General features: G+C 43.4%; 2 protein-coding genes across 9 annotated transcripts; one reads left to right on the top strand and one right to left on the bottom strand.

Annotated features, from left to right (window-relative positions):
- Positions 1–6,978: 6,978 nt before the first annotated feature.
- On the bottom strand, positions 6,979–20,299 carry SUGP2 (SURP and G-patch domain containing 2). Of its 8 annotated transcripts, none has more exons than XM_015886086.1 (10): positions 19,906–20,199; positions 17,492–19,129; positions 16,924–17,041; positions 15,779–16,284; positions 15,481–15,592; positions 14,392–14,906; positions 13,427–13,491; positions 13,004–13,140; positions 10,298–10,418; positions 6,979–10,120 (listed from the first exon to the last, which is right to left on the bottom strand). In XM_015886086.1, the coding sequence occupies exons 1-9, from the start codon at positions 20,006–20,008 to the stop codon at positions 10,298–10,300; spliced, it is 3,315 nt and encodes a 1,104-aa protein (XP_015741572.1). In that variant the 5' UTR covers positions 20,009–20,199; the 3' UTR covers positions 6,979–10,120. The 8 variants fall into 8 exon arrangements, 7 of the variants coding, with proteins under 7 accessions (XP_015741572.1, XP_015741574.1, XP_015741575.1 ...); XM_015886088.1 differs by having other exon boundaries at positions 6,979–9,363; XM_015886089.2 differs by having other exon boundaries at positions 6,979–7,303.
- A 47-nt stretch (positions 20,300–20,346) lies between these two features.
- On the top strand, positions 20,347–25,453 carry ARMC6 (armadillo repeat containing 6). Its single transcript, XM_015886113.2, has 7 exons — positions 20,347–20,491; positions 21,252–21,334; positions 21,593–22,163; positions 22,658–22,803; positions 23,345–23,476; positions 24,052–24,189; positions 24,771–25,453. Exons 1-7 carry the CDS (start codon positions 20,371–20,373, stop codon positions 24,981–24,983), a joined length of 1,404 nt encoding a protein of 467 aa, XP_015741599.1. The 5' UTR covers positions 20,347–20,370; the 3' UTR covers positions 24,984–25,453.
- Positions 25,454–26,026: the final 573 nt, after the last annotated feature.

The raw sequence follows: 26,026 nt of genomic DNA, 5'->3' as shown, positions 1-26,026 counted from the left end.
AATATTGATTCTAGAAGCAAGGACGGCCTAAGGAAAAGCAAGATGTGTAGCAAGGTGTAGACAGAGCTGCAAAGAAAAAGTATCCATAAGACTAACCACAAAGGTCAGATGAAGTAATGTCTAATTCACCAATCCTGAGCTTAACTTTTGCAATTATGCATGAACTTATTACTGATTGTATAAATAAGATGCTGTAACACCTAATAAACGAGGCTTGTGACCATATAGCATGAGACTTGTCTCCCGCGGTTACTTCCAACAAATGGTGACCCCGACGTGATAAGGAAAAAAGGGCGCCACGGGTGAAGAACTGCGTTGGGTCGGGTCCGGATTTCACAGCCCGACGGACGACGAAAGAGCTAAAATTGGAGCTCCGCGTCTCGAGGACCACACAGGTGGCTCGACCGACACCTGCTGCCGAAGCCTGGAGGGCTGCAACGGTACCGACGTGAGTAAAAATGGACAGCAAGCAGCATGTATGATTTATTTTCCGCTTTTCTAAAGCGGAGACAGTTTAAGGGGATAGACTTGGGAAAGGAACTCCCTAAGTTATTAGTGTATGGGTATGCTAAAGGGTTATTTCAGAATCCGCATTTAGTGCATGATCTTGCTGAATGGTGTAAATTTGGAGATGCAATTTTTCAGGAATATTAGATGGGAGAAAAACAGCTAAAAAATGCGGGAAGTGGTTGGCGTGTGGTTTATAATGATTTGTTGCAATATCAGGCAGAAAAGGAAGCGGTAGAGAAAGCTAGTGCTGTGCAGGGGAGGAATAAGAATTATAATGAATGGTCAGATTGCCCGGGGCCCCCTGCAGTGTCCACCGTAAAGTTGCCGCCGGCCGCCGAGCCTGAGTTGCCATGGCTGTGGAGCCGAGTGCCCCGTCTCCGTCTCCCTTCACGTCTGTATCAGACGAGCCGCCTGCATCGACCATGGCGCTACAGCCGGCCCCCTCGACCCCCCTTTGCAATGAGCCGCTCCCTGGGCACAGAGTGACCTGGCGGAGGCCGTCGCGCGGAGCGGGGGGGGCTTGGCTGCGCTGGCGCGGGCTTGTTTAGAGGCGGGAGACGGTGAGGCGGTGAAGCGGTGCCACAGGCGGTGCTGTCGGTGGGTATTCGCCTAATTGCTGCAGCGGGACACAGGCCTGCTATCAGTGCTTTAGATTGGAAGTTGTTGTTACAATTGCGGTCTACGGTCATCAGTTTGGAGTAAAAGTGAGCCAGCGATACAGATACTGGATATATTCTGGAGTACTCAGGTTTTGTTGCCATCTGATTGTCGGGCTATAGCTAGGTTGATTTTTTCGCAGCACCAACAACTGCTATTTAATGCTTATTGGAAGAGATGTGCAACAGAGAGTTGCGATAGTTAGCAGCCGAGATCCCTTGTATAAATGTCACTGTGAAGAACTTTTAGGGTGGGGTCTTTCATCCGGACGGAGCCCAGCTTTATAGGAACCAGTTAAATGTAGGGAGTCAATGCATCTAGTCATGCAGGCTATGGATAAGTCAAGGCACCAGGTGGGTTGTTTGTCTTATATGGAATCCAGCAGGAAGAAATGAGGATTTGGAGTGTTTCTAGATAAGGTAGCTGGAGCCATAAGAAGGCTTGAGTACCAGAGTACATGAGGGAAATAATCTAAAACATTGTGCACTTCAGATTGTAATGCTACAGCTCGTGGCATTCTAAGTACTTTGAGGAGTAACTGGACAATAGAGGAGGCGTTAGACAGACTATCGAGCGTGCCCACGGGGCTCAGGCTTTTCATAGTTGAGGCTATTAAAGAGCTAGGGCAGGATTAAAGGCACAGGCTGAGGCTTCTCAGAATCAAGTGTTTAGCAGCCCTTGCACCCCTCCAAGCTGCAGTCGCTACAAGCCCACGCTCGCAGAACAGCTCCCTCATGAAATGTTTCCGTTGTGAAAAAACTGGCCACATCCGTCACGAGTGCCAAGCCACTGGGATTTGGCGCAGCAAGTGTCAATCCAACACCCACAACGCTGCTGTATGCTATAGGAAGTCGGGAAACGTGAGAAGCAGCGCACGAAAGAACAGGGCCGCGCTCCGATACAAGCAGCCGTTCCCAGCCAGCGGGCCCCTGCCCCTCGCACACGTCGCTCTCGCGTTGTCGGTCGTCTACAAGCACCCCGCCCTCTGCTTCGCCCACCGCGTTCTCTCACCGCGGCCATGCCGCTCCCGCTCCCTCGTCCTGCGCGGCTGTGTCTCTGCAGCCCGTGTGTAACGTGGTTAAAGACACGGATGGACTGAAACCAGGGGATCGTTATGACCCAGGTCCAGTAGATCCCAGAAGAGAATCGGACGCATTTCTTCCTGTGATACTTTGAAGGAAGCAAGGAATGACAAATTCCACTACAGCGTACTGTGATGTCTTAAGAGCAATGCAGAGAAGAAACATATAAGGGGTGATCGCTGACACGTTTGCAAACCTTTCCTAATCAGTCCCCCTTTGGAACCCTGCCTTATGAGGCAGTGAAGGGCTAAGGGAGTCCAGCTGAGAACATCGAGGCTTCAGTCAGTCCTTACCATATCAATCTTTTGGTTTACAAACAGTGACACTATGGCTATGACTCCCTCCGACTTTGGAAAAACTGTGTTAAGAATGACCTCTCTCCCTTATGCCAATACACCGTGTTTGCTGACTGAATATCAGCTACATAATTGAGACTTGAATAGCCTCTTTGCCTTCAGACTCAAGACAAATCCTAGTGGACAGCACCTCTTCAACTGTGTCAGCGACAAAATGTACACTCACATTCTGAATTTGGCGTCTAAAATATGCACAGTGTAACAATAGATTACTCATTCTCTGTACAATTTATTGCCACAGCACATTAACAGGTTGAGAACTCAGTCAGACACCGTAAACACTGGTTATCTGCTTATGCTGCTATGGGAATCTCACATTACTACAAAAAACAGATAAATTGGCCTGCATATAACCTCTAGGCCACTCAAACTTTCCTCCAAGAAGGGTGTGTAGAACATACTACAGCCATTGCTCATTCTCCCAACTGAACAAAGCTATCACTGATCACATTTATCAAACATTGAAGATCCATTCTTATTATTAAACAAAAAAGGGGGAATATGGGAGACACACTACAAGAAATATTATGCAAGGTTTTGCTTGTGCTTGTGATGAAGCTTTTGAATCATGTTCATAGAGATACAGCTTATGTGGATCTCATGTATATGAGGCTTCCCCGGTGCTAAAGGGAACGCGCTAATGGTTAATATATTGGAATATGGCCACAGGACTTTGGGACTGTTCCCTAACCTCTGACCAATTTGGACGGAATATGCTCGTATTCCACAGGGACTTGGCCCATGTGCGGCCAGCCATGATATCTTCAGTCTTCATCTGAAGGCAGAAAAAAGCATCCAGCCTTTATGAGTTAATTGTAATTGTGTGTTCTTATTAACTTAGTTGGTATTGCTTTTAACTTGTGCTGTGTTATAGATAATATTACTAATAGTTTGGACATAGGTGTGATTTTCTGTTCTACCAAATGCAGTCTTCAACGATTTAGAGTTTAAGCATTAGCTAGGATGTTGTGTGCTTCTTCTATTTTAGTAATAGATCAGATGTGTATTCCAACAGGATTTGATGTAATCAATGCGTTAAAGAAATCACAGAATAAGCTCTTTAATGTTTGTAGTTACTGTTTGGTTATGAATTATTTAGCCTATTAAATTAGCTTTTCTAATATTGCAAAGACAAAAACCTGGAAAGGATTCTAGACAAAGAGATGTACCCGTACATATAACGGATACCTATTTTTACATCCAATTAATTGGGATCTGAAAATATAACATGCATCATTTAGACAAAGTGCACGCTAAATATGAAACTAAATTTGGATGGTTTATTCTGTTTCCAAGCCAGGTGTTCCACTTGGGCTTCTCTATATTCACGCCTGGCCATGCGGATGATGGTGTGGTAACAACTGGAAGAACATTCCTCAGACCCTGAATGCAGTAGAGAATCTGTGATGGATGAAGAAGAGGAAAAATGTTGCAGCCTGAAGCAGGGACGCCCTGGCTGTGCACTACCTGTCGCATCCATCCAACCAAACACAAGCTTGCTGTTTCTCAAGGATCAATAAGTATTAATGCCCCTAGTGATACTCTAGTACATTTGTCCTCTAAAATTGGTTCTATTTGACATGCTACTTCATAAAATTGCACAATCATTAATCAATTATTAGCCCGGATTAACTCAGTGGTAGATGCATGGTGTATGAGCATCTTAACCAGCTTTATTGCACAAATTTTAGTGGTCATTAAATCAATATATCCAGAGTATATGAAAATTGAAGACTTTTTCCTGATCAGTTACAGATTAACACAATGGGATCCCTCCACGGATTTATTTTAGGTTTGGCAAGAAACTTAGTTGCAGTACAAACATGTTTGTATCTTTTTAGTAGGTTTAACAGTAATGTTGTTAATGTTGTATTTTGACTTGTTCTCTTTTTTCACTTTTATGAGTATTTCAATCGAGGTCTTGATTGAGTTGTAATGAGTTTATTGTCTTAATATAAGTAGTGTTGTTATTCTATAGGCAGAATCTTGGAATTGCTTGAAATAAAAAGGAAATTTTATGGAGCAGCAGTCATGGATCTGAGATAAGAAGTGTCACATGAGCAGCAGCTAATTGGAGCAGGATAAAACTACATGAGAATTGATTGAACCAACGAAACTGACACTGCTTGGTTAAATATGATTAATGCGTCGTTTACACTGAGCCTTTTCAGTTTTAAAAGAAAACGGGGAAAAAGTGGAGAGTGTGTTTATGCAGATGGCTTATTGAGAAAGGACATGAAGAGATGTCCACTAGTTAAAATTTTAAAAGAATGTAACGTTGATTAAAGACAAAGACGGTTTATCCTAGGGACGGTCACGGGCTAAGCACTGTGGAGAAATCAGTATGTGAAAAAGACAGGGTATGTATACTAAAGATGAAATAGTATCTAGAAGCAAGGATCGGCCTAAAGAAAAGCAAGATGTGTATAGCAAGGTTGTAGGGACAGAGCTGCAAAGAAAAAGTATCCATAAGACTAACCACAAAGGTCAGATGAAGTAATGTCTAATTCACCAATCCTGAGCTTAACTTTTGCAATATGCATGAACTTATTACTGATTGTATAAATAAGATGCTGTAACACCTAATAAACGAGGCTTGTTGACCATGATAGCATGAGACTTGTCTCCCGCGGTTACTTCCAACAACTGACAGCCACCAGATGAACGGTGAGTAAAGCCTGGGCTGCTCTGTGTGGGGGAGCAACCCCCCCCCACCCAGTCAGTAATTAACACACAGAGACTGATTGACCATTAAACAAAGTTAGAGCTTATGGTTCTCTGACCCCCTCCCTATGGTTTTTCTTACTTCTGATTTCCTACCCAGCAGTTCAGACTCTAAAGGAGGTCTTGAAAAACCCAGTGACAAAACAGCCTATAAGGAACCTTCTGCCACGTGGGCAGCTGTTAAAATAAGCTTTCCTTGCATTATATTTGCTGCTTTTCTGTTGTTACTACCTAAGGAAACCCAACCTGCCCCATAGAGCACAGCCTTTTCAAGAACATGAGCACAGCCTTCTTATTAACAGCAGGAATTAGGCACAAAAAGCTCAGAGAACACACTGTGTGCCATTGCTTTCTTCAACAGCAGTAACTTTATTGCCCACAGACAAGGCTAACATTTGCCTACGTGACAAGGTTTACTGTTCTTTAGGTATGTTCTCATCTAAGGTGTTTATTAACACTCCAATCTACAGCCTGGTTGTGATCGGCCGCCCAGTTGAGAGATATGCAGAAAGAAAAGTGGTACAGAACTTGGAAGAATTCATTTTTAATTAGAAAATAGACCTGTTGGTAGCATAGAAAACAACCTGAACAAATAACATTCGTATTTCTAAATCCAGACTTATTGTTTTTTGAGCATGATACATCAGGATGAAGTTTAAAGCCAAAAAAATTATAATGGAATATCAATAGGAATAATGATTAAAAACGAAGTAGCATACATTGAGTTTGAGAAGTGACATCTCGGCACAGGTGAAGGTGATGCGGTGTGCTCAAATAACAAACAATAAATAGGAAAAACATCACTGGTGTTACACCAAAGGAAAGCCTCAAAGACAAACAAACACACAACCCTTCCCCCCCCTTGTATTATTTCATCAACGCAATTACTCCACGTGGTGTATTATTGACTGTAGTTCTTTGACTCTGTTCAAACACCTCCCCCAAAATAGGGATCTCCTCATTTCTCTCCGATGAGAGCAAACATCCCTTCTTCTACAGCCAGGTCCTTACACGTGTAAGAAGTGTTTAAAGGAAAAAGGAGGATAAAGGCAGAGCTGGGACTCTATCATGGCCTAGTAAACCTTGCCATAGGTGTCAGTGTAAAAGCAAGGGACAGGAGACCCAGCTTATAACCTTATAAATAAATACTTGCACTTCACCTCTCAACAGAATATGGCTGCATCAATTGCTAAATTTCAGTTTTCTGTGTTTTTTTTTCCCTCCTCGTGTCCTGTCTAAAAAAGGAATTCAGATTTAAAGGCAACAATAAACCACACGTATATGCAGAAAGTTTTGCTGTCTTCAAGTCAGTACGTGAAGAAAACTGGAAACAACTGTGAATTGAAGGTAAAACTGCTATTCTAACTGGAGCACAAGGGCTCTTGTACTCGTGTGGAGTGTAACACTGCTGTGTATGGGTTTAATACACTGGAAGCCATGGGAAGAATTAACTAAGAAATGATTTAGTGGCTGTTCTCAACAGAAGCTTTTAGCAGCACAGACACAGAGGGCCCTTCCTTCCCTCACACACTAAAATCCAGCTTTACATTAATATAACACTGTGTAATCTCAGCTCCACTCATTAGTGCCAAAAATGATGCGTATCTCTTACAAACGGCCAAACTCACAAGCAAAACATTTAAACCGTATAGTGTTTAGTTCTACATTTATTGCAGATAGTAAAAGATTAACAATGCTAACAGTTTTACTTACACTGAAAGGAAAACGTCAGTTACCCAATAACATAAGCATCTAAATGTTACTAGCTAAATGCTACCGCCAATTTGCATGGAACAGAAAGTAGCAAATTGCTCTGCAGGATTAATGGCAAAATAAAAACAAAAACGAACAACCAAAAACCAAACCAACAACAACAACAACAAAATAAAACCAACCAAAAGACAGCAGACACACCACTGAAGTTAGTTAAAATGTTCACTGAAGCTTGCAGTCTTCATGGAAGAGAGCCTGGAACTAAAATAACAGAAAAGAAGCTAGTAAGCTTTCAACAAGGCAATGTATCCGCATAACAAACGTTTCATATGTACATATTTAAAGTTTCAAATCAGAGCTGCCTGCAAAAGCAGGTCAAAATAAAAGGAAATCCCTTTTGCAAAAGGAACATAAGGTCATCTCTTGGTAACACAAGATCAAAGTGGCAAATAGTAACTCACGTGAGAGCAACACTGGAATCTCAGCACCAATACTGCTCTGTTGATGTCTTGTCCAAATATAAAGTTTGGCACAAGAAAGATAGACCATACTATGACTACAGCCATCCAGAGTAGCAGATTAGTGTTCACACTTTCAGTTTCAAGCCAGCATTACACTCTAAATTGAACTGCAATCAGAAAGGAAGGTACCATTTTCCAATCTGGATACCAAGAGTTTTGCCAGATTGGGCAAGTAGGTGTTTTAGCAAAGGCACCCCAAATAGGGCTGTGCCTCAGGTTAAATCAGAGCAGCACAGAATGCTGATATAGGGTGAGAGACTGGATCTCAACCCGGTATGAAACAACACTGCCTTGTGCCTGTCTGCAAGTGGTGCAACATATAATCAAGAATGCTGGCAAAATATGTTAAAGAAGAGGTTAACTGGAAGTCTGCAAGGAAATAAAAACTGATAACAGAAAAACTGGCAGCTTCATCAATGGAACTAAAAGAAAAACTGATCCTTTTTAAGAAGCCAACAATATTATCCCAGACTGTCACTGTAAAACAGACAGCGATTGATAACTCTCCTTTTCAACAGGTTCAAGTTTTACAATACATAACTGCTAACCAGGCACAGAAGAGAGGCAGTGAAGAATACACCCAGCTGGGAACTTAACAGGTACCACCAAACACCATCACTGATGACCTTTAGAGTAGGTACAAAACATGTATGGATTTAAAGCATCCCCAAGTAAAGGAAAGCCTACAGGAAATCTCTAGACCATCAAATGTCTTTAATCAAATGTTAATTTAATCAAAAGATAAACTTAGTTGTATTTAAGGTCTTCACGCTCCGGCTTCTTGTTAACATAAAAGCGAAGACAGATGACGTCCATGGAAAAACAGAACTAGCAGCGTGGCATTTTTCTACACCTGCCATTACTGTTTTATTTTGTGATCATTGTGCTTCAAAGCAACTAAAACAGTGACGAGAAAATTACACCAAAACATGACACTGTTTCTTTTAGTTTCACAAACCCATTCCATAAGGAAAAAAAAACTTGCATTCGTGATGGTTGTTACAGGCCAGAAAAAGTTTGTTGCTACAGAACTAAAACAAATACGCTCCCTTTTAACCAGCAGGGTTTTTAATGGAGAGAATATAATGTTCTCAAACAGCAGGCACAGGCAAGTTTGTAACTGAAGAGCACGTTTTCTTGTGTATTTGTCAGTTAGGAGCTTGAGGTGCTGCCACACTATGGTGGAGTGCACAAGCTCTTTGCTCTGTAAAGAAGCATGATGCAGGATGAAAACATCAGCAAGACAGCACTCACTCCTAATAAGCAAAGCATGCGTCAGCTCAAGATGAACTCTCTTTAAAAAGAACTTCAGTGAAGTAGGTTTGGGTACCGTAACATTCAAGTGAAGACTTTTAACTAATTTTAGGAAGGTAAAGATGGAGAAGTATGCTAAAAAAGCACGTTACATTCTGCCACTTTCAGTCATCCAGTCACAGAGCTCTTGTTGATGGATGTGCTTGTCTGAAAAAGATGAATGATCAGACTTTGAATGTTTATTTGTGGTAACACTGCTAAATCTTTCATGTCTTCAGAGCTGCTTCACCAAGAAGTTAGGAATTGCTTTTTGTTGAAGCAGAGGAGGTTAATCCAGTCTTCTCTCTCAGTAAATTCTGAAATAGTCCCTCAGAATTACAAGCTTTTTGTCTTATTTCATGGGGCTTTTGAATGAAAACTTCTGCAAAGCCAATACTTTAAACAGAAACAGAAATTACTCTCTAAACTGATGGTCTTACAAAACTGATGATCCACTTCCAGATGACTTTTGATTATTTGATTTCCAAGTATCTTCTTCAGTATTTTCTGCAAACACACAAATCACACCTGGTCATGGCTTAAACTTCCTTGAGAAGGAAAGATATTATTCAAGAATTTGTTGAGCAAGAGCTGTAAACTTGCGTACAATCAAAAAGTACATATAAAATAAGCACTGCTTGCTTGCTACAATGGAAAACCTCAGCAGCCAGTGTTTTCAAGGAAGACTTTTGCATTCTCAAACTCAAATGAACTTATTCATCCTGCACTTCAAGTATAGAATCCTATATAAAATAAGCAGGTGGGTACAGATTCTTCTTGAAACTGGTGTGTGGAGGAAAGGAAACTGCTATATGCAGACTTGAAAAGCAGATGAGAAGATGAGCTCATCAACAACACGTAGCAAACTGAACTGCCTGGTAATAAGTTTTGAATTTGAGAAGGTCCTTGGCTTCCAAAAGGAACAGAGCCAAAGCAGGTGAGTTGCAATGGTAACGTCACTTTTTCTGTTGGTACTAAGCCACCTCATTGCAAAACAGGCAAACGTGGCCTAAGACAGACGTAAACTGGCACTTCCAAGAACAAAAACAGTTGTTTCTCCCTCAAAAGATGACAGCCAAGTTGTTAGCTTGCACAATTAAATACAAGACTAACTTTAATCCTGGAAAATAATAATATATAAGTGTTCGAATCCACTACTACAGAATAGAGTGTTCCTCATATTGGCACTCTCTGCCAATGACTTCCACACAGCAGCCTTTGTGTATCCGTTCTCTTTCTAATGAGCGAGTCTCTTATGTCACACCTAGAAAGTAAGATTTGGGGTAATTCAGCAGTTCAAGGTAGGTCTGGGTTTTCATGAAACGTTAAGAAGCCAGATACACTCATGGAAACAATGTTTTCTTGGTAAAAGAAGACTTTAAAAACCTGGTATTTTAATGTTTGCAGGAATTCACAAACCAGATTTGTCCATTGCACATACCTATTTACTTGCTCTTTTCTGCCTGTACATTTGTATCATTCTTTGACGGAAAACATCAAATGCATCTTCTTTATTTTCTTCCCCTGCAACACCCAAGCCCTCCCCTGCAGAGGTAGCACCCCTAGGGAGTAAAATGAATAGTTAGAATATACTGTTCCTGTTACATTTGTCAACGTGCAGAAGAGATCTAAACAATACCTTCCAACAGACACAACCTAAGGGAAAAGTAACTCTGCTTTACTTAGGGGAGAAGGGGGAGCAGAGACTCTGTACCTGACATCAACTGCAAAACAGTTCCCACCTCCCATTACACATGCAAACACCCACTAGAAGAAACCACTCCTATGATACTGAGGGAACAGTGAAGACAGTTATCTAACAGATCAAATTTCTACACCAATTTTTACATTAACCACTTTACTTGGAGTAGATGAGATCTCCTGCTGAAAGGACGGCAAAAATTGCCTTGTTTCTTACATTTCCAACGTGACAGAAGTCAGAGATTTTGAGGAGTAACTAGGAAACACCACGGAACTCTGGATGAAAGATGAAATTTTTTACCAAGGGAACATCATGCTGCTTGAGATTTCTAGTACCCAAAGCAAGCTAAAGTCTTGCAGGACAGACACCATAGACAAACCCAGAGCTCCTGACCTTTCAGGGAAAAAGAAAATATAAGTTAACTTCCTTCTCTTCACCCAGACACGCCAACAGGAACAGCCAGGCCTCAACACTATCAAAACAGCATTCTACCCTGGAAGTGGATGGGAGCAGATGACCCACAAGAACGTGGAGGTACAAACAGTTAACAAAAAACTTCTTTCTCCAGCTTTATGCATAGGACACAGACATTACAAAGCTAAGATTAATGAAAATCCTGCCACAGGAATGATCCTGTGCCTGTTTTATCCTCTGGGTTCATTGTATTACCTATGAAAGATTTCATTACATCAAGTTGGAAAAACTTTTTGACCCACATCTGTAGCCATCATTTCCTCGAGGGGTCACCACTCAATTCAAATACCTTCCACAACAACAAAAATATGAGCTGCCCTAGCAGCCTTTCAAAGAAAAGCCTTAAGCTTCTCCAATAAAAAAGAGCCCCAAGTTCCACCGTATGACAACTGATGTAACTGAATGTACTACTTTCAGATCTAAAAGTGTTATACCTTGTTTGATATATGTGCTACACTGGAATTGGAGTGTCTACCATTACTAATCCATCACCTTTTGCTAAGAGAAGATGAGACAGCATGCTGACTTACAAACAAGTCATCAACAGAAGAGTCAGTAGCTCTAAAAGGTGAGGCAAGAGTGAAGGTTACAGGTTAATGACATGGAACAAAAACCCAAACACTCTGCACTGTAACAAAAGCAACAAAAAGTTGCACTGCTTTCACTCTCGCTGAGATGAACTTAAGGTATTTTCCAAAGGATGATTTTAACTGGAGAGGTGGTCACCATGAAAACAATCCATGATACGGACTTACCTCTACTTTACAGAGCAGATCAATGAGTTTTTGAAAGGAAAACAATCCTTCACTACTCTACATCACTTCAGGGGCAATAAAGTAATGGACTCAAACTGGCAAAACAGTATTTTCACATACTAAAAACATGGTTCTTAAAGATGGACAGAAACTTGTAGAATATGAGGGCTATCAGACCAAATACAATTAAATAACCTATTAGCTGTGCAGCAAGACTTGTGCCAGGAGCTATGGAAATGAAAATATTGACAATATATTTGGTCCCAACAAGTTCTGAAGTTAAGAACCCAAGGTTCTGACACTTGTGAGCACAAGAGAGCTGGAGGAGAGGTAAGCTGCTTTCTCACTGTCTAATTGCTGCAGATGAAAGATCAGTGGGGAAAAAAAAATAAAGTAATGGCCACTGGACCACAGGGAACCATAACAAAAAGAGAAAGCAAACAACTGGAAGTATGCCACCAACTACAATGACCTGCACTGTTAAAGGCATAAAGAGAAAATTAACCCACAAATTCCATATATGGACTAGAAAGGTTGGCATATGGACTCAGAGACAAATAAATTGATTCTGTCTCCTTATTCAGTCAGGGAGTTGATATCCATTCTTCAGCAGTACACACGGGATACAGCAACTTTAAAAGACAAAGTGAAGATTCAAAAACAGTATGTTTTGAAGGAAAAAGCACACTTACCTTCTGGCAGATGCACTTACCTCTTTCAGCATTCATTGGAATGGATCACATATTTACAGTGACAATAATTTTGTTGCCTAAACTGAGGGAGTACTGTGTATGATATTCCCAGAGTCTATTTATATTTCACATACCTAGCATGTTGGCAAGGAGATCCCCAAGATAGAAGGTATTAAAAAACCCAAAACAACTAAATATACCAAACAAAAACATCTCCTGAATAATAGGAGAGCCCATATATCTTTTGAAAGTGTCCACACACTGCAGCATTCACACTGCAACTTCAGTGATGTCAAAGTGCACAGCAAGGAACAGCCAACTTCCAGACCAAACTGTGCTCAGCTTGGCCAGGAAAACGCGTGAAGTCTCCACGCTCTACTTTGCTGAGGCCAAAGACCACATCAAGAAGGAAACAAAACACCGAACTGGCCACATCAAGGAGGGTTAAAATAGAAATAGTTACTACTAGGATCCCAGCCTGTTCCACAGCTGCCAGATTGCTGCAGTTTGTTCCCATTACATACACTTTCACAGGCTCTCTGATTCCTTTCCCTCGTGTACCCAGGCCATGTCCTTCTTGCCAGCCCATCTTCTGAAGCATCTGGAAACCTACATTTCTGTTTGTCAGTTTCTTGTGTGAAAATTCTAAATCTTTTGGTTTCTGTGGAGAGAAAAAAAAAAACAAAGCAGACAAACAAAGGTACTTCCTGAAGCCACACAGAAAAAGCTTACCTAAGAGTAAGCACGTGTCTTGCTGGCTTACAAAAATAAAAGCAATTTAGCAAATATATTTCATGTTCTGAAACTGTTTCGTTACATTAAGATTAACACACAGCTGTTCAATAGTCTTTTATGATTAAAATGTTCAGTTGTCAGAGGCTGTCTCCTGCAGACATAGCTGATTTTCAGATTCCCAGAATGAAATGCAAACCAGAAGAGCTCTTTACCTTCTTCTTCTTGCTCATGGGGCAGCCACGAGGCCTATCATAAGCAATTCTGACAGGTTCATGAACTGCAAGTCAAATCAAAGACAAGAATCAGCTGTAAAGAAAAGCACTTTTTACTACAGAACTCAAAAACTACACAATCAATTGGGACTCTAACACAATATCTTGGCCTAGGATCAGAACCAAGAAGTATCAGAATGAAACCAAACCAAACAGAAAGACAGTTCACACACACCCCACCTCGGTTACCGAAAAAGAATTAAGTGCACTCATGTATTAAGTTTCACACACATCGTGCCAGCAACAATACACCAATAAACATATTAAGGACTTCAGATCTTTCACTGATGGACTTAATGAGGTTCTTTTATATCATTTTTGTATCACAAGTGACAACCCTCACCTATAAAAAATCATTACACGGAGAAAAGACATTTGTTAAAGGAGCTGTAAAACACATAGGATCAGTTTTCAGCTCCTTATCTCTCTATTCTCAGAATATCACGACCCCCCTCCATCACTGTGGCTGTACTGATGGAATGTGACAGGCCAATCCAAGTCTTATATATATACATATATATATATATATATATATATGTAGAACAGTCAAAGTGTGCTCAGTGCTGTTTTTCAGTCTGTCAAACCCATCACGTGCTGATGAACTGAAACCTCCAAAAATGACTGTGTTTCTTCTTCAAGCTGCGGAAGGAAGGCAGCCTTCACATATACTCAAGAGAACATCTGAGGAGTGATGTTTGATGCAGGTAACCTCAATCTAGAAGCAAACTTTGCTGTCGTGACACAATACAAAGACTGTTACACCACTGACCCCATTTTGCCTTTGTCATCTAAAGTAAAAACTATTTACAGCAATGTAATTCTCCCAATGACAATCAATAATAAATTACAAACAGTACACAAATTCTATACCCATCTGTCCCAAATGCCTTACAAATCACACTCACCTTTTGGTTCTTCTATGAGGCATATCCTTTTAGACGCAGGAATCATACCAACTTTCAGAGACTTGCTGCTGATTCTCTTGCGGGGAAATAGGGTTCCAGGAGAAGGAGCTGATGCCTGTGTTGACAGATTTGGTACAGCACCATCAGATGATGTAGCCAGCTGCGTTTCACCTGTTGAAATTTCCTCTCCTGTTTCGGAAATCATCTCTTCAGCCAGGTTTTCCACACTTCTACCTGCTGAGATATCATCATCTTCGCCCTCCTCAGCTTGCTCCGTTTCTTCCAAAGGTCGGGAAATATCCTCCTCAAACTCAGTTTCCTCCTCATTGTCTTCCTCCTCTTCTTCCTCCTCTTCCTCCTCCTCCTCCAAAACATCCGCATTTCTCTCTTCAGCTTTAGCATCTTCCCCAACATCAGTTGCTTCTTTCACGTCACTGAAGTTAATAGATGGACATAACTCATAGACCTTCATGCGGTAGAACTTGAAAGCAGAACTGTTTCGATCCTGTAGAAACCTGGACAAAAATTGCAGTGAAAATATTATCAGGAACATTTTCTTACCTGGAAGTAAGATGCTTCCAATAAATCCCTTATTAACTCAATGGTCATTCCAGATATATTTTGAATAAATGCATAATTCCTCTACACATGCCAAGTACAGCAATCATTCTCCTTAACTCTTACAGAGTGCAGCTCCTAAACTGCGTTGTAAAGAATTCAGTGCAACCATCTTCACTATAAAGATGTACAAACTAAGGCAAAAAGCTGCCATCAGATCATGAAGAAGGGAAGCAGCAAACCCTAGAGAAGAACCCTCCAACCTCCTCCAAGTTCCAGCATACAGAAATGGGATTATGGATTCTGAAGGAGACAGAAGAGATCACAGGGCTCCACTGTTGGCAAAGTACAGCCAAAAGTGAAACACCTCTACTAATACGCACTGAAGCCACTGGTGTGCAAAGCCTCGTTTAAAAGAAAAAAAGAACCCAATTTAAAATACTTTGACAGAAAGCTGTTTCAAGATGCAAGCAAATAGTTTAGGCTTTTGATTTTTATCTTTTGGTACAGATATAAGTACAGGTTACTCACCAAAGGTCCGGGTTATCCGCACTGTTGTCTATGCTGAACTGCTCAATTTCTGGTCCTACCTGAGCAACAAACTTGGCAAGCTTCTCCGCTGTCTCCATCGTTTTAGCATCCACTGCAGGAAACAGATCACTCATTACCCACAGCTTCATACAAAATCTGCATTGCTGGAAGGTCAGTACAGTTCAGAACTATCTACCATAGCTGAACAAATACCATTAGCATTTCCAGCAGAACATTTTGCTAAATTACGTGGGAAAAGTATTCTGTATTTGAAATCTAAGCTTGAATTGTCACTTACCATCAGGAAACTGACAGGGCAATGATGAGAGAAGTTCAGGCGGAGCCAGTACGTCCTCTGAACCCACCCTTTCTTCCAATGACAGAGGGACCTCAGAACTGGTGCCACATTGTGAGGATGAGGTATCAAGAGAAGCATCCTTCTCAGACGTCGTGGTTTCTGATACAGAAGGCTCTGAGTGGACTGAACCTTGAAGATGCTTGTCTTGGTGTTTCAGCACTGTCCCAGCTGAAAGCAAAGTCTGTGTCCCTATGGTCGCTCTCCTCACCTTCCTTCCTCGAATCCCACGTTGTGCAATAATTCCAATCCTTTTCCTTTTGAATAGCCTTCTCTTAATACTTGCGACTTTCCTGGCATACAACATGGCCCTGACTGATTCTGTTGCAGATTCTTCTAGAGTTCTGCCCTCAACACCTGCTTCCTTTCCTGACGATGTCTGTCTTTGCACCTCTGACAACTTCAGTCTGTAATATTTGTATTCTAGACTATCTTCATCAGACAAGAACCTAAATAAAAACCATATACATAAAACAAAAGCCTAAGCCAAAAGCAAAACTCATCTCAAATTTTCAGATCAGAAACTTAGTAGCAATTGATCTTTTTTTTTTCCATGGTTACACACCAGCCACTAAGGCCACTCCATTTCTAAAGCAGTAAGGAAAGACAAAGTAGGCCAAGCAAATGAATGATGGAGGGCTTTGACATAAATGATTTGGCTAGTAATTATTCAGCCATTCACACAAGCAGAGATACTGCTGCATTAAAACTAAGTGCCTCAACTTTAACATTCCAACATTACTTGTTGAACACTGCACCCATAGGTCTGTTACACGACTATATATAAGCTGCATTTATTTACTAATTTCACCTTGGATGTGTAAATTGATTTGAATATCTCATATCTGGATCAGCACAGTAATTACTGACAGATCAGACAGAACGTGGTCCACTAAAACAAAAGAATCCCAGGGACACCAGGGAGGACAAGGGGCTGCAGAAACATTTTCAGACAGTCTAACTACATATACTATAGTCTTCAATCTTACATCCATCAAATGAAATACGCAATTTAATGAACATATTCCAAATACCTTCAGGGGAGCAGAGCAAGGCAGTATTAGGGCATACAGTTCAAACACACCTACCAATATTCAGGACAGTTCTTTTGAGCATTTCTCTCTTTGGCAGACAAGGATCCTGAAACAATGCTATTCACGAGCTGTTCGATTGTTTCTACAATTCTCCGATCAGCTCGCTGTGGGACTGTAGGAAAAAACATAATGCAGTCATATCAACAACGTTAAAGACATGCCTGCAGGTGATAAAACCGTAATGGTAACATCTCTGACTTCTCTATGCAAACACTTATCCCATAACAGCCAGTGACAGATGTGGCCCCAGCCCCTCCATCCCCAAGGTGACAAGGTAGGGCAGCTGAGGACATGAAGAGCAGAAGTGAAAACCCTCAGATGTGAAGCACACACATGTGGGAGCAGGGAGGAAGGAGATATGCTTTCACCTGCACAAGCAGGAAGAGAGCAGGAAGCAATAGCTACAGCAGACAGCATCACCTGCCTCAGCACTGCCTGTGATTTACATGGAATTCCCACCATTTGTTATTTGTGAACTAATGAAGCTGTAGTGACAACACAACATACTACAGACAAGCAAAGAGATCACATACTGCAAAGGATCTTGCAGAGATTCACTCACTTGTGTCAGGAGAAGGTTTTTTAAGCTGCACTGTGGATTCTGCTTCAGCTTTCTTCATCTGAATTGGATATCCGCTTTTCTCCAACCAAGCCTTTAAGTTCTCAATGTATTCTCTTCCAAACAACGTCGAATCGTCGAAGTTTGGGAATAGTGTTGGTGCTGGAGCCATCTCCTGGAGCCCTACAGCTTCCAGTATTTTCTCTTGCCTGAAAACAGACGCTAAGGCAAAGGTCTGACCCAGAAGCGCTAAAGACTTACGACAAAGAGAAACAGTGGTCTCAAAAGCACTCGCCATTTCTCTGGGGTTACCAAAACCGTTTGTCTTAATGCTTAATTCATAAGCATTGCAGGCCATAAGCAGAGGCGTAACGCCCTTTAGCAGGCGGTCTTGTAGCCTCATCATATATTTATCAAAAGGTTTTATTATTTCAAAGAAGCAGTTCTTGGTTTTCACAGCACCTTTATCCAACAGCATGTTTAAAAACTCATTGTCCACCTTGGGAGTTTTCAAAGCAGCGTGTTGTAAACTCTTGATGGTGAAGAAACAATAATCTCTGTGTTCTGGCTTTAAGGAGCATTTGAACGAAGCAAGCATTTTTGCACATGTTTCTGTCTCCAGCTCAAAGAGAGCACCAAAGAGACGGGAAAACTCCGCGTCATTTTTTATTGTGTGAAATCCAGCCCATTTGATGATTTGTATTCCAAACGTCGAGAAAATGTCAGACTTATCCACAAGGTCAAAATTGAGATTCCTGAAAACATGTGCAGGCTTTGGGAGCCGCAGGATAGGTCTCGGGGTTGCTATCGCTGGTCTTTGATTGGGTTGTGGAGGCAGCTTCTGATTTGGGTGCTGGATGGCCAACGGCCCCTGGTTCGGTCCGTCAGCAGTCTCTGGCATTTCATCAGGTTGCACAGTTGGCTTCTGATCAGGACCCGGCTGCAGTTTTTTAGCGTTCCATTTCTTTAGGGGCGGTTTAATGTCTCCTTTGAATAGTTTAGCTTTAACAGTGCCCCTCGTAATACGCTTTCCTCGCAGGGCTCTTCCCCTGCCAATGTTCCCCCTCCGTATTGGGGGTCGGAACTCACTGTCAGATTGAATTCCAAAGTCTACATCATACTCCTGATTTTCCACGTTGCCATATTCATCTTCCATAAGTCCCGGTGATCTAAAATCACCTAAAATATCTGAAGAACCAAAATCAGTTTCATGTGGTCCAGCAGCTTCCCAAGAATCAGGATGTCCATAGTCCTGATCATGAGAAGCCAGGCCCCCGTACTCCCGGTCCCGAGGCACAGGGTGTCCATAATCCCGGCCATGAGAAGCCGGCCGCCCAAACTCCCTATTGCGAGATGCTGGGTGCCCATAATCCCTGTCCCTTGCAGCTGGGTGTCCATACTCCCTGTCATGAGATGCTGGGTGGCCAAACTCCCGGTCACGAGATGCCGGGTGACCAAACTGGTCATGGTAATAGTTAGCTTTCCTTATGAGAGGGCTTGCAGATCTATAAGAAGGTCCTGGATATTCATCTCTAGGGTTCTCAGCCCAGTCATCGTGTGAATGGTGCTGGGCATCGTCGTATCTTCCATCATCATGAAAACTATCTTCATATCTCAGTCTTGGGACCGGCCTTGGATGAGCTGCAATGACAAAAACAGAAACACACTGATGCAACATATGTGTTTTCCTGTATAGGTTTAACAAATCCTAACAGCAAAAAGCACTGAATGCCTAAAAGGCCTATGGATACATTACAAAGCAATCTATGAAATCTGAAGCACAAAGTCTGCCATAAAGCTTCTTTTCTTCTCACTCCCTGCTTTCTACCCATGAAGATTGCAATGTCAGCTACATAATACTAATACATGGGCTTCTCTATACAAAACCCTCACAACCATCCACGTTCTGCCCTCACACCCAATGTCAGAACCAGGCAGCTGGTAATATCTGCTACAAACAACCATCCAGAACAACAAATAAAGTCAGAAACGATGGTATTTCCATACAGAAACCAGGAATCCCCATTCCAGCACTTCAATTCAGAAGGCAAAAAAAGATGCTCGGAGAAACCAAGTACTTCATTTGGGTTTATTTCTCTTAAGAGCTGGCACTTGAAAGCACTCTGCAAATGGAACCCACGCCATTTTCCCACACCTTTCCAACAGGAGCTTTAGAAGGATGCGATCTGTAGCCATTCACAGCAGCTTTTTCATACACTTCATACAAAGCCTCCAAGGCTGCAAAGACAACCCCAGAGCACAACCCAGGCGAGATTCCTTTGTCTGAAATCGGCTTTTTAACCGGAATTTTGCCCTCCACGTCAAAACAGCGGCGGCCACACGGAGCCACCAGCCCCTAAAAAGGCTGGATGTGGCAGAGCGGCTCGTACATCACAACCCAGCCCGGCTGCCGTTACCTTTGAAGTGCTGCACAGCATCGCTCCGCTCCACTCGGAACCGCTTCACTTTCTCCTGCACCACAACATCGAACGTCTCCCTCGTGATCCTCCTCGAGGCCATCTTCCCTGCAGCCAAAAAAAAAACCACCACAAAAACAACCAGCTCTCAACCCGGCACCCTCCGCTCAGGGGGCGGCCGGGCCCGAGTGGAACAACCACCTCCGACCCCTCAACGGGACAGTAAAGCGGGGAGAGCAGAACGAGGCCCGGCCCGGCCCGCCCCGCGGCCCGCCCCACCGCAGCCGGCCCTGCCCTCACCGAGGCGGCGCCCCGCCGCACGGCGACATATCCCAGCAGCCCCTATAGCACCCTCCGCTCCCCGCAGGCGCAGTGCGAACCGAAGGTGGGAGTAGGCCCCGTTAACGGGTGCGGCCCGGTTGTTATCGGCCTATTCCTTGTTGTAGAGCCCTCCCGTGGGCCGCCATGGGTTCCAAACACATCGCACAGGAAACGTTCGATGAGGCCGTGCAGGAAAATATCGTCGAGTTCGAGATGGAGCCGGAGGAGGCTGTGAGGGAGGCAGTGCAGCAGTTCGAGTCTCAAGGTAATGCACGGGTCACCTGCCTCAGGGGGAGGGTTGTGTGTGGGAGACTTTGTAAGTTGGGGCCCTGATGCTGTTGGTGGTAACCTTATGGAGGAGATATGGTTGTAACCTTATGGAGCAGCTGTGGCTGTAAATCTGCTCGAAACTAAACTGCAAAAGGCAGCTTGATGAACAGCAATGAGGATTTTCTCCTTCCCAATTATCACAGAATCACAGAATGACCCGGGTTGGAAGGGACCTCAAGGATCATGTAGTTCCAACCCCCCTGCCTGGCAGGGCCACCAAACATACACCTTTACTAGATCAGGTTGCCCAGGGCCCTGTCCAACCTGGTCTTGAACACCTCCAAGGACGGGGCATCCACAACCTCCCTGGGCAGCCTGTTCCAGGGCCTAACCACTCTCCTAGTAAAGAACTTCCCTCTAAACATCCAACCTAAATTTTCCCTCTTTTAACTTAAAACCATTTCCCCTATTCCTGCTATTATCAGCCCTTTTGAAGAGTTTACTCCCCTCCTGGGAGTAAGTTCCCTTCAGGTACTGAAAGGCTGCAATGAGGTCACCCCGCAACCTTCTCTTCTCCAGGCTGAACAAACCCAACTCCCTCATTTGATGTTTATTTGGTGAACGTTCTTCTGGGGTCAAACCTTGACATGTTTTCTGCACCACAATCAGCTTCTCTTTGCTCTCTGTGCTTATCTGCACACGTTTTGCTTAAGCTCCTGTTCTTAATGTTCTCTTTCTGTTTTTTTTCCTTCTAGGTGTTGATTTAAGCAATATTATCAAAGCTGTGCGCCAGCCGGCCTCGGAAAATGGTCAAAAGCAAAAGCATGAAGTTCTGCTGGTAGGACTGTAACTCTGTGCTGCCTTTTAGATGTGTGGGTTAACTGCTCGTTAGGCTGAGAATCACGGAGTGTAACTCATTCTGTATGGAGTTCCTCCAAGGCTTTTAAGCAGACAAAATCTTTGAGACAGCTATTTCTTAGCTTTGTCCAACTAATTTAAATATTCAAATGTGCTAATCTATAGCAGTGACTGCAACAAACCGCTCTTGCTCCTATATAGTTCAGCTTGAAAAGTCAATCTTATCTTCTTTTTACAGACTTTAGATTCCCTTGGCAGATGTGTTGCTGACTCTGATCTCGCTGAGATGGCTGAGCAGCTGGTGATCTTCACTGACCAATGCAAAGAACAGCTGGCATTCCGCTACCTGGCTGGGCAGAACGGAGCCTATCCTGTGGTATTCTCTGCCTGCCAGTTGGCTTTAGGAGACAGGAATTTAATGCTGAAAGCCTTTAATACTCTGTCTGCCATCTTGGATGGGCAACCAGACTTGCTTGACTCCGCCGGCCAGGATCTGCTGCTACAAACTCTGAATGATTATAAGGAGGATGCTGAAATGATGCTGGCTGGGATCCGATGCATCCGGCACGCCTGTCTGAAACACGAGCAGAATCGGCAGGACTTTGTGAAGGGGGGAGTTCTGCCTCTGCTGACTGGAGCCATTGTCCTGCATGGAGACAGCGCTGACGTCGTCCGAACGGCCTCGTCTGCTCTCAGGATCATGACGTTTGATGATGACATCCGTGTGCCTTTTGGTCACGCTCATGATCATGCCAAAATGATTGTGTTGGAAAATGATGGGTTAAGGGTTCTCATTGAAGCTGCAAAAGGTAAAATTCACCTTATGACTGTTGGTCCTAATTTTGAATCATCTGTGCTTTCTTATCCTAAAACTATGCTCTGTAATGTGATGCTCTGCAGGGATTGATTGGGAATTTGATACTTAAGTGGTCTAACTCCTTTGAAGTGTGCCCCAAGAAAGAAATACATTGAATGCTCTAGAGGCTGTTGGCAGTACCAGGGTGACAGTTACAGAGCTGTCAGTCTGTCTAGGAAGTGCTTCACAGCCCAGTGCAGGACTAAATACACAATGTCCTTGCTGAGGTGCTGTATTCCTGCCTGTATTTCTTCTATTCTAGATAGAGAGCAAGCAGAATGCCATCTGTGATAATCTGTTGTAAGATCTAAGTGGGAATTAACTCCTTCCTGGGGTGGCACATTGTTTTCAGTTAGTTTGTTCATTAAATGGAGAAAAGTACAACCACCTTGAATCTGCTACCAGGCCTCCTGGCTCACACTTCTTGCATTCATCTCTCCTTTACAGCCTTCACAGATAACTGCAGTGTTCTCAGCGAACTGTGTGCCACCCTTTCTCGCCTCTCTGTCAGGAATGAATTCTGCCAAGAAATTGTGGACCTCGGGGGCTTAAATTTTATGGTCTCTCTCCTGGCTGACAGCATCGATCATCCAGTGAGTAATAGAGAATGTACCTGGGGGACTGAAAATAATGCAGCAGCTTTGATTTTTCAAATCCTGGCTTTGAGTAAACCTTAATGCATAATTTTAGGCCCAGTTAGTGTTGAAACCCAAGTGTTGATCCCATTTACCTCTATTAAAACTTTATGTGCAACTTTGTTCTGTATGTGCTCTGTCACTTGGTAATGGTGTAATTGAACCTCATACTTGTGGTTATTTTTTCTGTCCTCCCCAGTCTACAAGCATAGTTCTGCTTGGTCCCAGAAAAGCTGAGCTTCTGGCTTTCTACCATTCAACTAGAAGAGGTTCAAGAGGATTGATCGGTTCCTTAAATGTCTTTGGAAACCTCTGCCAAACTAACAAGTTCCTTGTTATCCTGCCTAGCAAGGAAGTGTACCTGATATCTGAACTGCTGGGGAGTTTGTAGCTGGGGATTAAAACTGTGTGGAGTTGCTGGGGGATGTTGTGGGTGACTCAAAACACTGCAATTATTTCCTGCTGCTTTCTAAGCTGTTCTTTTCCTTGTTGAATGCAGGATGTGGTGAAGCAGGTACTGAGTGCCATCCGAGCGATTGCAGGTAATGATGATGTGAAAGATGCCATAGTTACTGCTGGTGGAACTGACCTTATTGTGCTTGCTATAAGCCATCACCTTGCCAACCCTCAGGTATGCAGCTAATTGCTTGATGGTGGTGTCCCACAGAGGCTGGGAGCAGTGGGCTTTGGGCTGTGTAATGCAGGGCTCTTGTCATTACAGATAGGAGCGATCCACAGCTTTGCTCTGACTTGTGGTAAACAGCTTAGACTGACAGCAGATATGTGTATTCATATTAGATGATTGCACTTACTTTTATAACCTGAACAGTGCACTGAACCTTTAACATACCTGTAACATGGAGTGGGTCAGTGCATGCTTTGGCATGTATCGTGTAAATGCAAAGGAATGCTCATATCTACTATGCTTTTTTTCTTGTCCATTAATCAGACTGGTACTAGATACAGTGTTTTATACCTCCAGGGCTGCAGCTCAGCCCATACTGAAGTTGCACTGTTGTAAATTACCATATGAAACTTGCTTTACGTGTCAGAGAAGCACGATGTTTCAGGAAGAAACTAAAGATTGCAATTGTTAATATTATCATTTATTAAAGAAGTCCAGAAACAGGAAAACAGAACTCTTTGAAATGTTCTTTTGTTAAAGTAGCATTTATAGCCAGCAAGTCTTTGCTCTTTGTCTTGTAGATCTGTGAACAAGGTTGTGCAGCGCTGTGCATGTTGGCTTTGCGCAAGCCTGAGAACTGTAATGTCATCATGGAAGGTGGAGGGGCGCTGGCAGCCCTTCAGGCTATGAAAGCACACCCACGAGAAGTGGCTGTACAGGTATTTGCCTTTTGATTGATGTTGTTTGTGTTCATTGATTCGTTTGATCTTTATTTGACAACTACTACCAAGTTCTGAGTATATTAGGAGATAGGGGGTCCTGCATGTAAATGATACAACTATACCTGCCATCCTGATGTGATCAGAGCAAAACTTAGTTGGAGTTTCAGATCCACATCGGTTAAGGTTCAGGTAGCTGTGGAATGCCGTGCTTCAGTTGAAGGCATTACTTCTCCCCCCCAAAAGAGGGGGGTATGGGAGGCTTTGTCAGTGCCAGCCTGTAGGAAATAGTGTGAAAGAGCAGCTCCTGTAGCAACATGACAGGAAAGCACATGCATGGGGGTGGAAAGGTGGGTCCACTGTCAAAGAAACATTATATCTTAGTAGTATTTTAGAAGTACTTGATGTTGTTTGGGTGCTGCTGGAATGTCAGCAAATGTGGTCGTTTCTAATCTTCCATTGTAAAACAGCAACCGTGCTTTGTCTATGAGTTTTATTCTTCTAAAAACTAGTTTGCTGCTGTCTGTAGCATCTCACATTTGGTCGCCCAAATGCTAATCTCTCCCATTTACCTCTCTCAGAAACAGGCTTGCATGCTGATCCGCAACCTGGTTTCCAGGAGCCGGGACTATTCTCAGCCCATCTTAGAGATGGGAGCTGAGGATCTAATAACAGAAGCTCGTGCAACACACAAGGACTGCGATGATGTGGCCAAAGCTGCACTGCGAGACCTTGGCTGCAAAGTGGAGCTCAGGGAGCTGTGGACAGGCCAGAAGGGGAGCCTGGCACAGTGAATCATCCTGAGCAACAGAGCTTAAAGGCATCTATGGACTAAGAGGGTAAACAAAGTGGCATGGATTCATTTGCAGATACAACTGGACTGGGATATCTGAAGCAAATCCTGGCTTGTGAAGCTGCAGTGAAGTTTTTTTGGGGGGGGAAATGCAGCTGGAATGGCTTTACACATTCACAGGCTGCAGATCAGTTCTGTATAGTAATCATTCCTTGAATCATTCGATGCCTGAAGATGATCTGCTTCCCCTCCCACATTATTTGTGTTACTTGTGTACAGGAGGGAGCTGTTCCCACGTGCTCTGCAATAAGAGCAAAGGAGGATGTTGATGTCTATCTAGCACAGCAGCTTGCTCTGGTTGTTTGCTCTGCATCCAGCTAATGGGATGGATGAGGAAGAATCCCATCATTTGTGCCCGTGTTCTGTCCTGTCGTGCTGTTCTTCTACTAACTTATTTTATTGCTGACCGTATTCTGTGTCGCTTCTTTCTTTGGGATTTTCAGCCAACATTCGAACTAAATCAAGTGAGGGTTCTGAATAGCGTGGCCCAAAACAACCCTACCTTTGTAGGTTGGCTCTCCCCTATCCTTGCTGTGTAAAGTGGGGCGAGTCTGTGTGTTCTTTGCCCTTGTAGTGAATCATGTAGTGAAGGGACCTCACTGTTAAGGGGCAGAGCAATAGGAAGAGCTGCAGAGGAGACCCCGAGGTCCTGAGTTCCAATGGACAGGAAGGCTGGCCTTGGTTTGCCGTCTATTTTAGCCCCGATTGAGGCACCGTTAAGGGACAGATGGGGGTGAAAGTGCTGCGGGGCAAAGCCCGACGGGGCCAGGGCTGGGCACACATGGGCCGGGAATGGACGACCTGTGTGCCCCAGGGGTCGCTACAGCCGAGTGTGACCCATGGTGCTGCCATGTGTGACCCATGGGGTTACACGGCACCGCCACGCGGGACGCGGCTCGTGGGTGTCACAAACACGCGTGGACACTGCGCGCGATCTGCGCGTTCCATCCCCGCGCAGCGCAGGGCGCACCCCACCTCTCCGTA

Source organism: Coturnix japonica, chromosome 28, assembly GCF_001577835.2.
Source record: "Coturnix japonica isolate 7356 chromosome 28, Coturnix japonica 2.1, whole genome shotgun sequence".
In the NCBI taxonomy this organism is placed as follows: Eukaryota; Metazoa; Chordata; class Aves; order Galliformes; family Phasianidae; genus Coturnix; species Coturnix japonica.
Note: the sequence above shows the minus strand (reverse complement) of the source record. Positions and strands in the feature narration are given on the sequence as shown.

Excerpts from the sequence above, each read along its gene's own strand:
- ARMC6 (XM_015886113.2), top strand. The coding sequence starts at position 20,371 with ATGGGTTCCAAACACATCGCACAGGAAACGTTCGATGAGGCCGTGCAG. Across the intron at positions 21,335-21,592 it reads AAAAGCATGAAGTTCTGCTG|ACTTTAGATTCCCTTGGCAG; the intron begins GTAGGACTGTAA and ends TTCTTTTTACAG. Across the intron at positions 23,477-24,051 it reads ATCACCTTGCCAACCCTCAG|ATCTGTGAACAAGGTTGTGC; the intron begins GTATGCAGCTAA and ends TTTGTCTTGTAG.
- SUGP2 (XM_015886085.2), bottom strand. The coding sequence starts at position 20,008 with ATGGCCTCGAGGAGGATCACGAGGGAGACGTTCGATGTTGTGGTGCAG. Across the intron at positions 19,130-19,905 it reads TGCTGTGCAGCACTTCAAAG|CTCATCCAAGGCCGGTCCCA; the intron begins GTAACGGCAGCC and ends TTGTCATTGCAG. Across the intron at positions 16,285-16,923 it reads AAGAACTGTCCTGAATATTG|GTTCTTGTCTGATGAAGATA; the intron begins GTAGGTGTGTTT and ends GTTTTTATTTAG.